Here is a 13951-nt window from a genome sequence, read left to right as displayed (position 1 = left end):
ATAATAGACACTGAGCTCTTACATCCTCCAACATTTACACATTTTCACAGACTTTGCTCCGGGGCTTCACATGAACAGTGGAAGTGGGCCGAGGAAAAACACACAAGACTGTTTCTTTGTTTTATTACAACACTGAATGAAGCCTGAGAATGGAAATTTCAACAGTTGCAGCCATTTTGTGTGTCAGATTCTACCAACAAAAAAGTACAAAATGTAAAGTACACATGTATGACATAAAATATGATCTTCACATTGCTTTCGGGTTTTTAACATGACAAAGTAAAACCAATGAGAGGTCTCATTTCAGTGTTACCAGTAGATATTACATAGTTTTTACATAGCAACCTATCAGTCAGTGTTAGCTGGATTTATCAAACTAGAGTCAAATATTGACCAAGAAAATGCTTTGAGTCACCCTTTTCATCGACACGCACCCATTATGTCAAGTGCCCCACTGTTTTGCTGTGGTACAAAACAATAATTTAAACAGAAGTGAGCATGAGAATGAGAAAACAAAGCGCCGTGGTTGCCCTACTGCTGCTACTAAGTACTGGAAAACATTCAAACAAATCAAGGTCCCTCATTGGCTGAAGGAGACATTACAGCTTATAAGGTCTCGGGCAAGGTTACTAATAGAAACCATAGGCACTAGTTGAGCAGATGGCTTGTTCTATTCCTGGATAGTAACCTAAGCAGGTAGTGATATGGTTGTCCTTTCCTGTTGGTGTGTCTGGTTTCACTCATCATAGTGAAGTGAGGACAAGAACTTATCCACATCCAAGTCATGGGGGAAGCACTCCACAAGTTTCTTCCTTTCCTGCAGATTTAAACCAAAAGTCGGAATTAATGAGGTGTGCATAAACACTTTATAACCATCTAAACGAAAAGTGCTGATTAGAAAAGCACTTCATCTGGTGAAATTGCCACAATTTCTGATCAAGAGGAAAACTTAAACACTAAAACACAAGTGCTGGATGGATGCAAAAGAGAGAGACAACGGGGCTATACTTACTTCTTTATGAACGGGGCAAAATATAACTAAGATTGGCCTGATGGTGGCACCAGAGTAAAGGCCACATTGTTACATAGACCCACCCATTCCCTCTGTAAACTGTGTATCGTGTTCAGGTTGACGGAGGTCACCTGGACACACTGCCAGGCTATTACAGGACTGACACATATGTACAGACACACACATTCACACCTAAAGGCCACTGAGTATCTAATGCACCAAACCTGCATGGTCTTTAAAAGGGTTTATCCTATGTACTGTGGTCATTTTAGGACATCGCATCGCTTGTCAGGCTGAGTTATTAGTTAATAGACTAAGCTCAACTTTCACGAGTCTATGCTGTTTTGTTGTTGTGGGAGTTGTAAGTAATGCATGTTGAATTTACAGCTACACCAGTAAGACATTTAAGCACAGCTGAAAAAATTCAGCAACTTAATTGATGAGTCCACTGGTTCTAAAACTACACGACATGTACCACTGGTGGTGCGTGAGCTCCGTCTAGTGGTGCAAAATGTAATTTAAATAAGTTTTGCCCTTTGTGTAATATTTTTGTTTTGATATCAGTCTGCTACATAGTCACGTTCATGAATGTAGCATATGTCCATGATAAGTTAAGAGCTAAACTGTGACGGCAAGATAGTAGGTGGAGATAAAAATGTGTATTTTAAAAACACTGTTATCGTAGCTCAAAACAGGAACTATTAGAAAGAGAAATGTGGGTATATGATAGTTGTGTGGGAGAGTTTAAGTTCATGTTCTAGTGCTTCCGCTTTGTACAGTGGGGCCGTGACTGACAACAGTCTAAAATAAATCATCTTCTGATTAGTAGCTGAATATGGTAGGCCTATGCTACTGTATTTTAACGTCAGCCATTGTGGAGGTTATTGGAGAGCCTCATAATTTTCGAGGTGGTACATGGTGTAAAGTATGAGAGCAACTGGATCAATCGATCGACAAAAAAATTAATTGACAATTATTTTGATATATTCATTATTTTCGATTGAATGTCATTTTTCCATCCAAAATATCAAACATTTGCTTATTACAGCTTTTCACATATGAGGACTTGCAGCTTTGCTTTGTCATATTTGATAGAAAACTGAATATCTTTGGGGTTTCAACAAAATAGGCAACTTAAAGACGACGCCTTAGGCTTTACGAAACTGTAACATTTTCAACTGTTTCCTTACAATGTATAGGCCTGGCAATAAACTCCAAAAAAGGATTCTGATCAATTAATCTAACTGGGTCTGAAAAGGGAATACTGCTGAAGCAGAACTTGCCTAAGACCACAGTACATTTTAAAAACATGCCTACTGAATGGAAAATCCTTGTGTTGTACTCACCCGATCTTTCTTTTTGCTGGGAGATTGTTTTGACTCCTTCTTTGCAGGTGGGCTGGATGATGGAGAAGACTGTTTGCGTTTCTTTGAGTTCTTTGAGCTTGTGGGAGAACCTTCTCTTACTTCCTCTTGACGCAAACTGTCCTTCAGTGGAGTGCCTGTCCTGGCGATAGCAGCACGTGACAGAATCATGAGTGTGTGAGCAGCCATGTTAATGCTGTTCTCACTGCCAGCCTCACTGGCTGGGCTGCAGGTGGGGACATCCGGGGTGTTGGGAGGCATCAGATGCTTGGGAGTCGCCTCTCCATCTCTACCTTTCCTCTGTCGGGAAGGAGTCCTGGGACGTTCAGGGGACGCCTCCTGGTTACGCCCAGTCCCAAGGGTCCTGGGAAGACTATGGTCTGCACTGCCCGCTCCAGGCCTCTTGATTGGGGCGGAAGGAGAGCCAAGCCCCTGGATGTCCTGCAGCATCTCAGCTGCCTGTTTGGCCAGAGAGCTGGTCTTTGACGGTGCTTTTGTAGCCTTTGACTGAGGATTAGATGCAGGCTGGGCAACAGCAGGAGGGCTTAAGTCTCTTAATGCTGAGGATGAAGGTGTTGACTGCTGCTGCTGCTCTTGCAAGCTACCCTTCATCTCATTTTCCTTGTTAGCGGTCACATTTGGCGTCTCCTGAGAGGGAGTCCTCTTCTCTGCACGCCCCTCACGCATTTTGGCAGGAGCTTTATCTGTAGGTTCTTTCCTGCTGCTCTCCTCTTTCTCCTTTCTAGTTCCTGATTTCAGTGCAGAATCAGATGACAATGACCTAGAAGTGTGAGCATCCTTAGCTTTCGCTCCACCCCCATCCTTATTATGACTGTGTTTCCTGTCAGTAGATTTTGATCTCCCCCCTGTTTCAGACTTTTTCAAAGTCTCAGGCTGTGATGCATCATCCTTGCTGTTACTTGAACTTTGAGACTCTTGGGTATGGATGCTATGATCTTGTTTGCGAGAGTTCTTTTTAAGAGGATCTTTCTGTTGATGTTGTGGAGGCACTGACTTCTCTGCGTCCTTCATAAAGCTTCCTCCAGTCTGAGGATCTGCTGAACATCTGATGGTCTCGACCCTCCTCTTGGGCTTGTTGCCACCCAGGATAGCAGGTTTTGTTCGAGGCACCGACCGTGCATTATCTTTCTCAGTCTGATGGACAGATTGCGATGGAGATGTATTTGTAGCTGAAGGGGTGGTGGTGGTTGTTGTTGTTGTAGCAGTCTGTGGTTGAACTTCTGCAGAGGAGTCGAAACATAAAATTCTCCTAAATCTTGAACCCTTTGATGCATCCTGCTGGCCTGTGTTTTCAGCCAGTGCAGGTTGAACCAACTTACCAACCAGGTGTTGCTCAGTGCCTGGAGTTCAGAGAAATAAGGTCAGAGATGAAACATTAATCAGAGAAGTGAAAGAATATTACGTCATTTTTAAGCATTATGTACCGCTAGCTAGCACTGCTCCAAATGAACTTGTAACTTACCAGCAGGTGTAGATGGCTTGATTGCCTTTGCCGGAGACTTGGACTTAACAGCTTCTGACTGCTGCACTGGTACTGGGCTTGGTATGGCAACAAGCTGTAAATATAACAGTGTTGATAAGTTTTATTGTTCTAGACATTGCCAAAAGTCTTAAGGGCTTTAAGTCTGGGTGAAGTCAAAATAAATAGGTATTCTGAGTTTTTCACACCACAAAAAATGTGTTATTAACCATCCAGGCAAATTTGAATGACTAGAAAAATTGCCAAGCATATAAAATTAGATTTCAAAATCACAAGAAAATAAGTACTATTTTCTGCTTTAAAACACTGGGGGTGTGTACACTGAAGGCCAGTCTTACACATCCAATATGGATGGATAAACACTGGCAGCAATGAGCCGAAGCCGTCAATATGTTGTGTTTGGCTGCCGCCTATGTTGCACCACTGGATGAGGGTCCACCAAATGATGAAGAACCCATACCAGTATGCAGATGAGCAGGAAGCTCTTGGCTGGCAGCACAGAGAAAGGTTAAGTGTTGTTCATTTGCAAGTACGTCCCATGATGCAACAATACAGGGCTGATTGAAAATCAGAACAGTTTCTCCTTTCCCCCAGTTCCTGTCTCTGTCTGACACTTGTAATGTTACAATAATGCATAAAGTTGATGGTTTCAAGTCAGGTTCAGGTACACATACAGATAGCCAATTGGCTCTGATAACAGGTCTGATAGATGCAGATAGGCTGTGCTTTGTAACAGTAAGTGTTGTAACTCGCAGTTGAGTAGGGGCAGAAGCACTAATGCTGTGCACTCTAGTGTTAATATAGTGTCGGGGCAGGGTGATGACAGGGATGGCTCCTATGAGTCATCGAGCCATGATTTCAGGTCCACCCGAAAAATCCTGAAAACAGCTATGATGACCAGTTTAACTGTTTCAATACACAATGCAGGAGTTCACTATATTTTCATGTTTTCAGTAGGTATTTTCTAACATGTCTCGTGTGTTTTGAAACAAATTTCTGCTTTAACTTTACCCAGACTTAAAGGCAGCAATGTTCATTAAACCACACACTAAGTAATTATAAACTCTTCGATGGACTGAAAAAAATACTAATAATTTTGGTACTGTTGGAGCCTCACCAGTAGTGGGACTATATATGCAATGTCTGTCCCAATGAAGGCCATGGACTCTTTAAAATGTTAGGTCCTACTTTGCAAGGGTAAATATGCTTCATAAATTGTATGGTAAACTGCCAATTAGAGTATGAGATGTGCTGTGTGCAAATTGACATTTTGGCCTGAGAATGGGACTCAACGGTCAATGGACAACATTCAGATCGGTTCTTTTTGAAACAAAAATTTTATAAACTGCCACTGGTTTGGAGATCTTGTCTACTAAGGTGACAGTACGGGCAACGCGTGCTTAGTAAATCTCAAAAATAAATTTCCACCAAGGGGAGAACGGTAGATGAAAGGCTGAAAGTGTCACTAAAATGATCAGGAATCATCTTATTATTCTAGTGAAAGAAGTAAGAAACAAACGTACAAGCTGCAGGTTAAGTTATGTTACCTGATTTGACACCATCTGGACCTTCCCCAGAGTATTCTGCCCCATAACAGAAACAGGAAGCACCATGGGCTTCACAGGGGATGGTAAAATGAGTGTTGACCCTGCACGAAAAGAACACAGATTTTAAAAAAAACAAACAAACAGCAAAGATAAACAAAACATGCCACTAGCAGGGACAACACACAATAGATGATGGAAATTCTATCAGCTGGAACTTCACTGCACGTCAGCTTAGGGAAGAAAGTCCAAAACTGAAAACAAGGGTCACAATGAACTTTACTCAACCATAGTGTTTCTTGAATTTTCTAACCTTACCCAAATGTTTAAATCTTTTCTACTGTTTTGCACTGCAACCTATGTGTTCATGTGGATGAGCACCAAATTGTGCGTTGTTTTATAGGAACAGAACTCCACATCATCACATGTTCACAAATGGGGAAGAGGCGACATCGTCAATTGTTTAAGCCCAAAGTCCCTCAACGGAAGGTGTTCCTTTCACAGTACATTAAGAACACTACAAATACAAATAAAAGTTACAAACAGAACATCAAAAGCTGCAACTACACAAATCAAAGCCAGCTAGTGATGTCATTGTGAGTTTGACTTTTGTTTGTTGATATGATTCAATGTGGTAGCCTACTGTCTCTTACCAGGGGAGTAGCCTTGAGAGCGAGTCGGTGTGGTCACCCCATACTGGTTGGTGGGCAAAGGCTGTCCCTTTGAGACACCAGCAGACAGCAGCACCTGTCTAGTTTGAACATCTGTACTCGGAGGTTCTGTCACAAGGAAGTAACTGGCAGTGGCTCCTTGGAGGGCAGGGTTAGTGGTGTCCAGGGGTAGTTGGATTATGTAGTTTTGCTGGGCCTGTGATGTCCCTGTTAATGGGGATGCAAGCAAAGCCCCAGTCTTATAGCTGAGAGGACTACCATGTGCCTCAGAGCTTTGTAAGCCACTAACTGCCTGTGCCGCCTCATCCAAGTTGGCCTTTGGTGTGCCAGGGCCTCCAGAGGTCTTAGCTGGGGAGGACAGATAGATGGTGGGTATCTTGTCACCAGAAATGCTAGAAATTGCCTGATTCAAGGCCTTGTCACTGGGAGACTCCTCATCCTGGTTATCAGTGATGATGATCTTCAAAGAAACTATATTACTGGAATCGGCAGCAGCTTTGCTTGGGGTGGTTGGAGGATCAGGTGCTGCACCAACTGGGACACAAGATGAGGAGGATGTGGGTGACACAGGTGAGGATGAACCAGGTGTAGCTGTAATCGTTGAAGAGGTAGAGGCAGATGTGGGTGAGCAAGGTGTCGCTGTGAATGGTGCAACAGTGGACACTGATGAGGGTGAGGCAGGCGCAGTTGTAACTGTGGCACTGTTAGAAGCAGGTGTGCAAGACGCAGATTCGGGTGTTACTGAGACAGTAGACCCTGTTTGAGTGTCTCTTCCACTGTTTGAAAGTGATGTATGAGGTAGGTCAGCGGTCGACGCTGGAGTGTTGTTCGGTTCAACTTGTGAGGGAAACAAAAAAGTACAGGGGGCTATCAGAGGTTGCACTTTACATCCTTGTGCTTGTTTATGTTGCTGTTTTTTGTCAACATTAGATGTCACTTCTGGCACTGCAAATGCAGCGGAGGGAGGAATGTTTGGTTCACTGGGGGCAATTGTGACGGAGGTGCTGTCCTTTGTGGAAGTCTCCTGCATGGCCACACAGTCTGCAGGAGGGGGAGGTGTGTTCAACGGTTCATCAATATCCATTGGTGTTCCAAAATCACTGTTACTGAAGAGTGAGGCCTTTTCTTTTCTGTTCGAGTTCACTGCAGTAGATGAGACACCTCGGTGATCCCCGTGACTCACTAACAGTTTGGCTGAACTGTTTTCAATTCTGGATGCTCTCCCGCTGGGGCCAAGAACTGTTTTCTTTAACAAGGTGGAAGCAGTCAACTTTCTTGTCTTACGCTCCTGTCCAGCTCTCATCTTAACCGTCACTGGTGTTGGATCTGAAGTGTTGGCTTCCCTCTGTGTAGCGCCTGAAAAATAAAGTGAAATGTTTGATGATTAATCTGGCCCTACCTGTGTATATTATGCAGCTCTGTCTTCAGTAAGGGTATAACAAGAGTACTGTATAGCTGACCAACTGCTGCAGTCATTAACGAACTCTGATGACATGCACTAATAACATAGACAGGAAGCAGGCCAAGTATGTTGAGCTGTTAGACAAAATTATACCCCTTTGCATACACACACACACTTCACATAAAAAGTTGTTTAATCTGCAACAAGTCATTGATTTTTGATAATGAAATCGTTAATGAATAACTAAATTCATGAACCACTGATGGCCTGCTTCTCACTCTGCCTTCCAGTGTGTCTGTTAAGAACAATTATAAACACTTAATTTGGCGTGATCAGACATGTTGAACAAACTAGTTAGCATAACCTAACACCCCTTTCACCCTCCTTCCAACGTTGCACAATTAATTAGAAACCTGACTGTACCAGCTGTGTTTTCAATGAACATGAAGATTTTTCTCCCCTTCAAACTTTCGATTTAAAAAACCTGCTTTGGCCTGAGTGATACAGACCACAATCAAAGGTGGCATCTGTGTTTTCCTCTACTGAGAGCCTACTACTGTATCAGACTGTAAGAATACCTGGCTCATCACTCTGAAGGGGTTCGACTGTAGATGAAGGTCCAGCAGTGTCACTCTCTTCTGGACTAGTGCTAATATCTCCATCCCCTGCTTCGCCATCTGTGAATTTGGTTTTGTCTGCAAATACACATTACAAAGTCTGTTTCGAAATGGCCTTCCATTGTGCCTTATTACACAGTTGAAAAGAAGTGATTAAGGAGTAATCTGTGCAACAAACAAAACGCAAAGTAGGTCATAGTTACTGTAATCGAAAAGCTCAAACAGGGCCTGGAAAGCCGGGTCAGACTCTGTTTGTTCCAGAATGTCATGGATGGCATCGTCACTCATGTGGATTTCACCCTGTACCAGAGGACATATGTCAGGAAATAATGTCATGACACAGAAAAATAAGCACAGCATGATGATGATTAAGATCTAAAAACTTTTTCATGCACTCAGGAGATATACTGCTCTCAAAATTTGGTCACAAATTTGTTAAAATCTGTGTTAGTACATTTTTGTTCAGTATAAACATTTATGAGACACATTTTTGAAAAAATAAATACTTTTCTGATATTAATATATATATATATAGCTTTTCAGCACCTGTAATCCTAGGATTTCATCTATAGACTGGTCTGCCTCCACTGTACTTGAAGGGGCCTTTGATGATTGGGGCGTTGGCTCGCTGATACAGAAATGAAACAGAGGAGAAGTTAGTACGGCTATGTTGCAACATGCCTGCAGTCAAATTCAAAAATCATCTACCGCAACAACTTAATACACACAATGAGGAAATGCAGAGTTCCGACTCAACACTTACTTGGCGAGGATTTTGTTGATATTTTCAGCAAGCTTCTCTTGTAACGATCTATCCCCCAGTATCTTGTCTCGTGCATTTTGTATCACAAGTTGCTGTGGAGATTAGCATGTGTTGTAAGGATACAAAATGGATGAACCGTGAATTTAAACAAGATGAACACATTCAAGAGAGAGAGCTCATGTCACCTTCTATTTTCAGGGCTGGGACACAACACATCCTTGTACCCCTTCCACCCCTGAGCTAATATACAGTCAAAAAATATTAGATTCAGTAAGTGATGAGAAAACCAGATCGAACTTGCTCTGTGTCTGGAGCATCCTGTCATTCGCCATGCCTAGTCTAAAACACATCTACAGGCAATTTAGCCCAAATTTGGTACACAGGATGGACCAAGATCATTGCATCAGTGAAGACACTTCTTATTTGGTTCAAAAATTTTTGGTATTAAGAAAACCCTACAACTAACATACAGATCTACTTACAGGAAAGTTCTCATCGACGGTCTCTTCAGGTTGGGGTTCTGCACTGGGAGTATTCGCAGTCATGGCACTTCTGCCAGGGGCACTAGACCCACTCTGAGCTCCACCTCTCTTCCTGGGGGTGTCCCTGAAGGCAGCAGAAAAGATTATAGAGGTGTCTGCCAACATGCACAAGGCACTGACAACACTTTATGAGCACTATAATCTCACACAAAAACACCACAAACTAACTAAAGCTAAACCTGACAAGCCAGTCACCATTTCTCACAGTGGACATTTTTTGGACTTGGCTAATAACATCAACAAAGGCCCAGTGTCCCAGTTAGTTATGGCAGTGCGACAGTGAGCCAGAATGCACAATAAACAGACTCTCAAAACTGAAGAAAGTAAACAGAATTCAACCAACATGGATTTCATTATTTACTCCTTTGCTTTTTATTTACTGTCGTAACATGTTTAAATATCTTCCATAAAAAAGGCCAATTTATGAACATCTCCTCGTGTACTTTAGTCCTGCACAGACAAAGCAGCATTGTTAAGCCAATGTGGGTTAGTAGGACAACAGAGTCTGTCTTCAATGCTCTCTCATTCATTAGTTGTTAACATCAACGGTAAAATAGCAATACAAATCATGCTTACCATTTCCGTCGTCCAGGAGACATCGGGCCTTGATTTAGCCGTTGTTCTGAAACAATTATCTGAACAGGCGAGTCCCCTGTAATGAACACATTATGTCACACATCATACAAAAGCAGTTTTTTTTTTGGTGATTGCTTATAGCTTGCAAGCATGCCAAAATACAAGAAGCTGATAAAGCTTTGCTAAATCTTTCAAGAGCCCTACACAAAACAAAGACATCGGCTCAAGCCATCATCAGAAACACAAGATGACTTTCAGAAAAAAATAGCTGTAACATGACATGATTGGATTCAACATCTCTACTGTGTTAAATCAGCACAGGGAAATGACCACTGCTGAGATTGTAAAATAAAAGTGAATATTGTTTAAGCTTTTTGAGGGGATGAATTTCAATAAGACATGTGAAAACAAAACACAACCTTTAAAACTGCCACTTCAACTACCCTGTAATAAAAACAAACAATAAAGAGAGTACTGCATGTTTTGTGATACTCACTGGGCGTATTTAGTATTCTGCTGACATCACTGATCTGCTGCTGTGAGCCAATGCCGGTAGCTAATCGGGTTTGCGTGGCAGTATAGCTCACAGGAGTGGAGTGGCTGAGTATGCTGTGGGAGCCGAGTGCCGGGCTGATGATGGAGCTTGTTTCAGAAACTGATGAGCAAACGACACCACCGGCTGAAGATACGGTCAGGACCCGCTGTCGAGCCATGTTTGCCACTCCGATGCGTGAACGTGCTGCAATGAAAAGAGGCTGATAAATAAAAGGCCAAAGTACAACCCCTGAGCAAACATAGAACTCAAACAATCTTTGACATATAGTTTTTGTGGTCATATCTTAATATCTTAAATCATAGTTTGATGACTGCATTAAGGGTGGTTGATGCTGATAATTGGCACACTCAGTGCTTTCACCAGTGTCCCCTACATTATGCAAATTTAGTCAGGTTGGTTGGATTTTATATGCGGGTGCTATTCAATCCAAAAAAACAAAAATCTTTATGGCAGTCAAATGTATTTGGGTGGGTGTCGATAAAAGAAACTCTGGGAAACACAGTTATATACTATTAACAAGTTTATGTACCTGTCATCAATTGTTTGGCAGCAAGAACTTTTGAGTGTCAACAATAAAATATTTGTTAAAAATAGGAAAAGTATTAACAGACTTACTTCTTTGAATCGCTGATATAGCGGGGGAATTCTGCAATGACCTAAAGAAAGACATACAAAATAAGAAACCATATCTGTGTGATAAAGATCCAACTCAGTGTCAGCTTTGAATAGATAACACTGAGATTTGAACACTGTGGTCAGTCTCAATGTACAACAGTTGCAGTGATTTAGATGCTGAAACTTGAAGCTCATTACTTGATCTGGTTGAGTGTAAAATCCAGCTTTTTCCACAGCGAAGTCATCATGGCAGGCACCTCATGACGAGACTCTGTTGAGGAAATAGACAAATTACCAACAGTGACAGGCTGCTTCGCCAACAATGTTTGAAGGAGAGATAATGCAGGTTCTTCCCTCCAGCTGCTCTCAGACTATACAAGCAACACTGCTTCCAGTAGACCACACAAAGGAAAACTACTGATAATCAATTATTACTCATGTGCAACATCTACACATTTTATGTGCAGTAATGTAAATTTTTTTTTTACTGCTTACAATCATCGCTCAGGTGTATTATCAGTATACGATATACTTTATTATCCCCATAGAGAAATTTGTCTTGGACTTGTGTGCACAAGTAATGCTGCATTACAATAACAGTCCAGGAAAAAATGAAGCATACACCATAAAAACATTAAAAACCTAACAGTTTTGCACATCAGTCCCTCGTGTTACATAACATAACACCAGCAGACTACAGAGCACCCTAAATTTGGGTATCCTGTGTTGTCTGCCTGAGAGTAAAAGCTTGTACACAGCCCGGTGAATGTGGGAAGAGTCAGACAGTATTCTCTGTGATTGTTTGAGAAGAGACAGCTCATATACTGTTGTGTCTGGAAGGACTGGTGTTCCTTCCTCCCCATGACCTTCATAGCTGTCTGAAAAAGACACGCAAGTCTGGATTTCAGCTCCAAAGTCAGATCCCCAAACCATGCTGACATACCTCTAGAACAGCCTGATAAGATAAAAACATGATCCTCAAATCCACCCCAAACACCCTCAGCCTTCTTAACAAATAAAGCCTTTGCTGTGGCCGAGTGCACACACTGTAAACATGGACCTCCAGCTAAGGCTACTGTCCAAGTGGACGTCAAGGAGGACACCAGATTTATTTGTCCGTCATGCATGATGACTGGGCTGTGATCCCAAAAACAATCTCCATAGTTTTACTGGTGTTTAAAATCAGGTACTTGGCATCACACCACTGCACAGTCCTGTCTATTTCATCAAATAAGCTGAGGGACTTTCATCCTTGTGCAGGAGACTGAGAATCATCTGAAAATTTTAAAATATCATTCCCGGAGTTGCTTTTCTTACAGTCATTAATGTATAGTGTAAAGAGGACTGGTGAACTGACACAGCCCTGTGGGGTACCTGGACTGTATCTGGACTGTGAGATGGAGCTGTTAAGCCCAACATACTGAGTACAGTTGGTTAAAAAGTTAAAATACCACTTAAATAAAAAGTATATGCTAAACTGTGCAATATCTGTAACACCATTGTTCAATAATGTGACATGAGCCACTCAGTCTGTCTCTACATTAGGCTATATATCACTTCTTTCTATGCTGCTTACTTATAATATTGTTTTGTGTTTTCATAATGTTTGCATATTATACTGCTCTTTGCTTTGCTTTGACCAATATGTAGCTGTTACATTGCTTTGTGTTGTTTTTTAACTGATGCTTCCTCTTTGCTGCTGTAATCGTAGAAATTTCCCGGCTGTGGGACTAATAAAGGCTTATCATATCTTATAACAAGCATGACACACAATAAAACCATAAAACAACCAGTGCTTTTTGTGATGGGAACAATGCCAGACAGTCTCACCTTTTGCTTTAGCAGCCACATACTCATTTAAGATGGTTGTGAGGCCTTTCCCAAAGACAGACTGTGTGTGGAAAAAGAACAATCATAAACAGTTGCAGTGATTTAAATGACATTCACTTCACAGTTTGTGGGGCATAATAACATAATAGAGACAAGAGGCACACTTACAAACACACACGCAGGAATGGTCCCATCTGCTGTGGTGTGTTCAGCATACTCTTTCAGATTTGGGCACTCATGGATGAAAGCTTGGGTTGTGGCTGACAGTCCCTCCTCTTGGAGGTAACCTGAGGAAGGACAATTAACAGCATCCAATAAAAGGAGCACGACAAAGCTCAAACAGCAAAGTAATATTTACCCCAATTAAACTGCATGTTAACTGCTAACTGTTAGCTAGTTAGCAGTAAACCACTGTAAGCTCTAAGTCGCCTGTTAACCAGTAAGTGTCGTTGTGGCTAACGCTACAGCTACAGCTTTGCTACGTCAGTTGACACTAAACTTACCTAAAACAAGCCGGGCGACGTCGGACGGTAGCAACATGGCTGCCTGTTTCTTAATATAAAGTGTTAAGAGTTAGCCAGGCAGCTACATGTTACGGAAAAGTCTCTCAGAGATTCGTTATACGGCGTTTAATTATGAAACCGTCAGAGGTATTGTTGTGACGGCGACGTCCAGAGGACACTATCGTTTTCTCAAAAGGCGGGGAACTCAAGCACGTATAACCCGGAAGTTCCGAGATAAATCTGCCGATTGGAATGTTAGGAGTTGTAGTTTATTTTGAAAAGTCAAGCCTCCTGTACAACTTACAGGTAAAGTATCCACAAATATGAGTGTAGTAGATATACCACTACTTCTACATGCTATTTAACACTCTAATAATACTGCACTCGACTACTTCGGTTAGTTTGTTTGACCGTTGGCACATAAATCACCGGACACACTCGGCCCAACCCCTGAC

The 13951-nt window shown here is 41.9% G+C and overlaps 1 protein-coding gene across 2 annotated transcripts; it reads right to left on the bottom strand.

Moving 5' to 3' along the window:
• Positions 1 to 108: 108 nt before the first annotated feature.
• On the bottom strand, positions 109 to 13922 carry npat (nuclear protein, ataxia-telangiectasia locus). 2 transcript variants are annotated; one of them, XM_049575917.1, is made up of 18 exons: positions 13497 to 13922; positions 13162 to 13280; positions 12994 to 13054; positions 11362 to 11434; positions 11164 to 11204; positions 10489 to 10731; positions 9993 to 10068; positions 9357 to 9480; positions 8875 to 8966; positions 8658 to 8739; positions 8315 to 8411; positions 8073 to 8189; positions 6075 to 7448; positions 5425 to 5525; positions 3860 to 3953; positions 3717 to 3737; positions 2359 to 3617; positions 109 to 817 (listed from the first exon to the last, which is right to left on the bottom strand). In XM_049575917.1, exons 1-18 carry the CDS (start codon positions 13531 to 13533, stop codon positions 737 to 739), a joined length of 4092 nt encoding a protein of 1363 aa, XP_049431874.1. In that variant the 5' UTR covers positions 13534 to 13922; the 3' UTR covers positions 109 to 736. The 2 variants fall into 2 exon arrangements, with proteins under 2 accessions (XP_049431874.1, XP_049431873.1); XM_049575916.1 differs by having other exon boundaries at positions 2359 to 3737.
• Positions 13923 to 13951: the final 29 nt, after the last annotated feature.

This window comes from Epinephelus fuscoguttatus, linkage group LG5 (genome assembly GCF_011397635.1).
Source record: "Epinephelus fuscoguttatus linkage group LG5, E.fuscoguttatus.final_Chr_v1".
Taxonomy (NCBI): Eukaryota; Metazoa; Chordata; class Actinopteri; order Perciformes; family Serranidae; genus Epinephelus; species Epinephelus fuscoguttatus.
The sequence above is the reverse complement of the archived record's forward strand: the minus strand, read 5'-3'. Positions and strand labels throughout refer to the sequence as shown.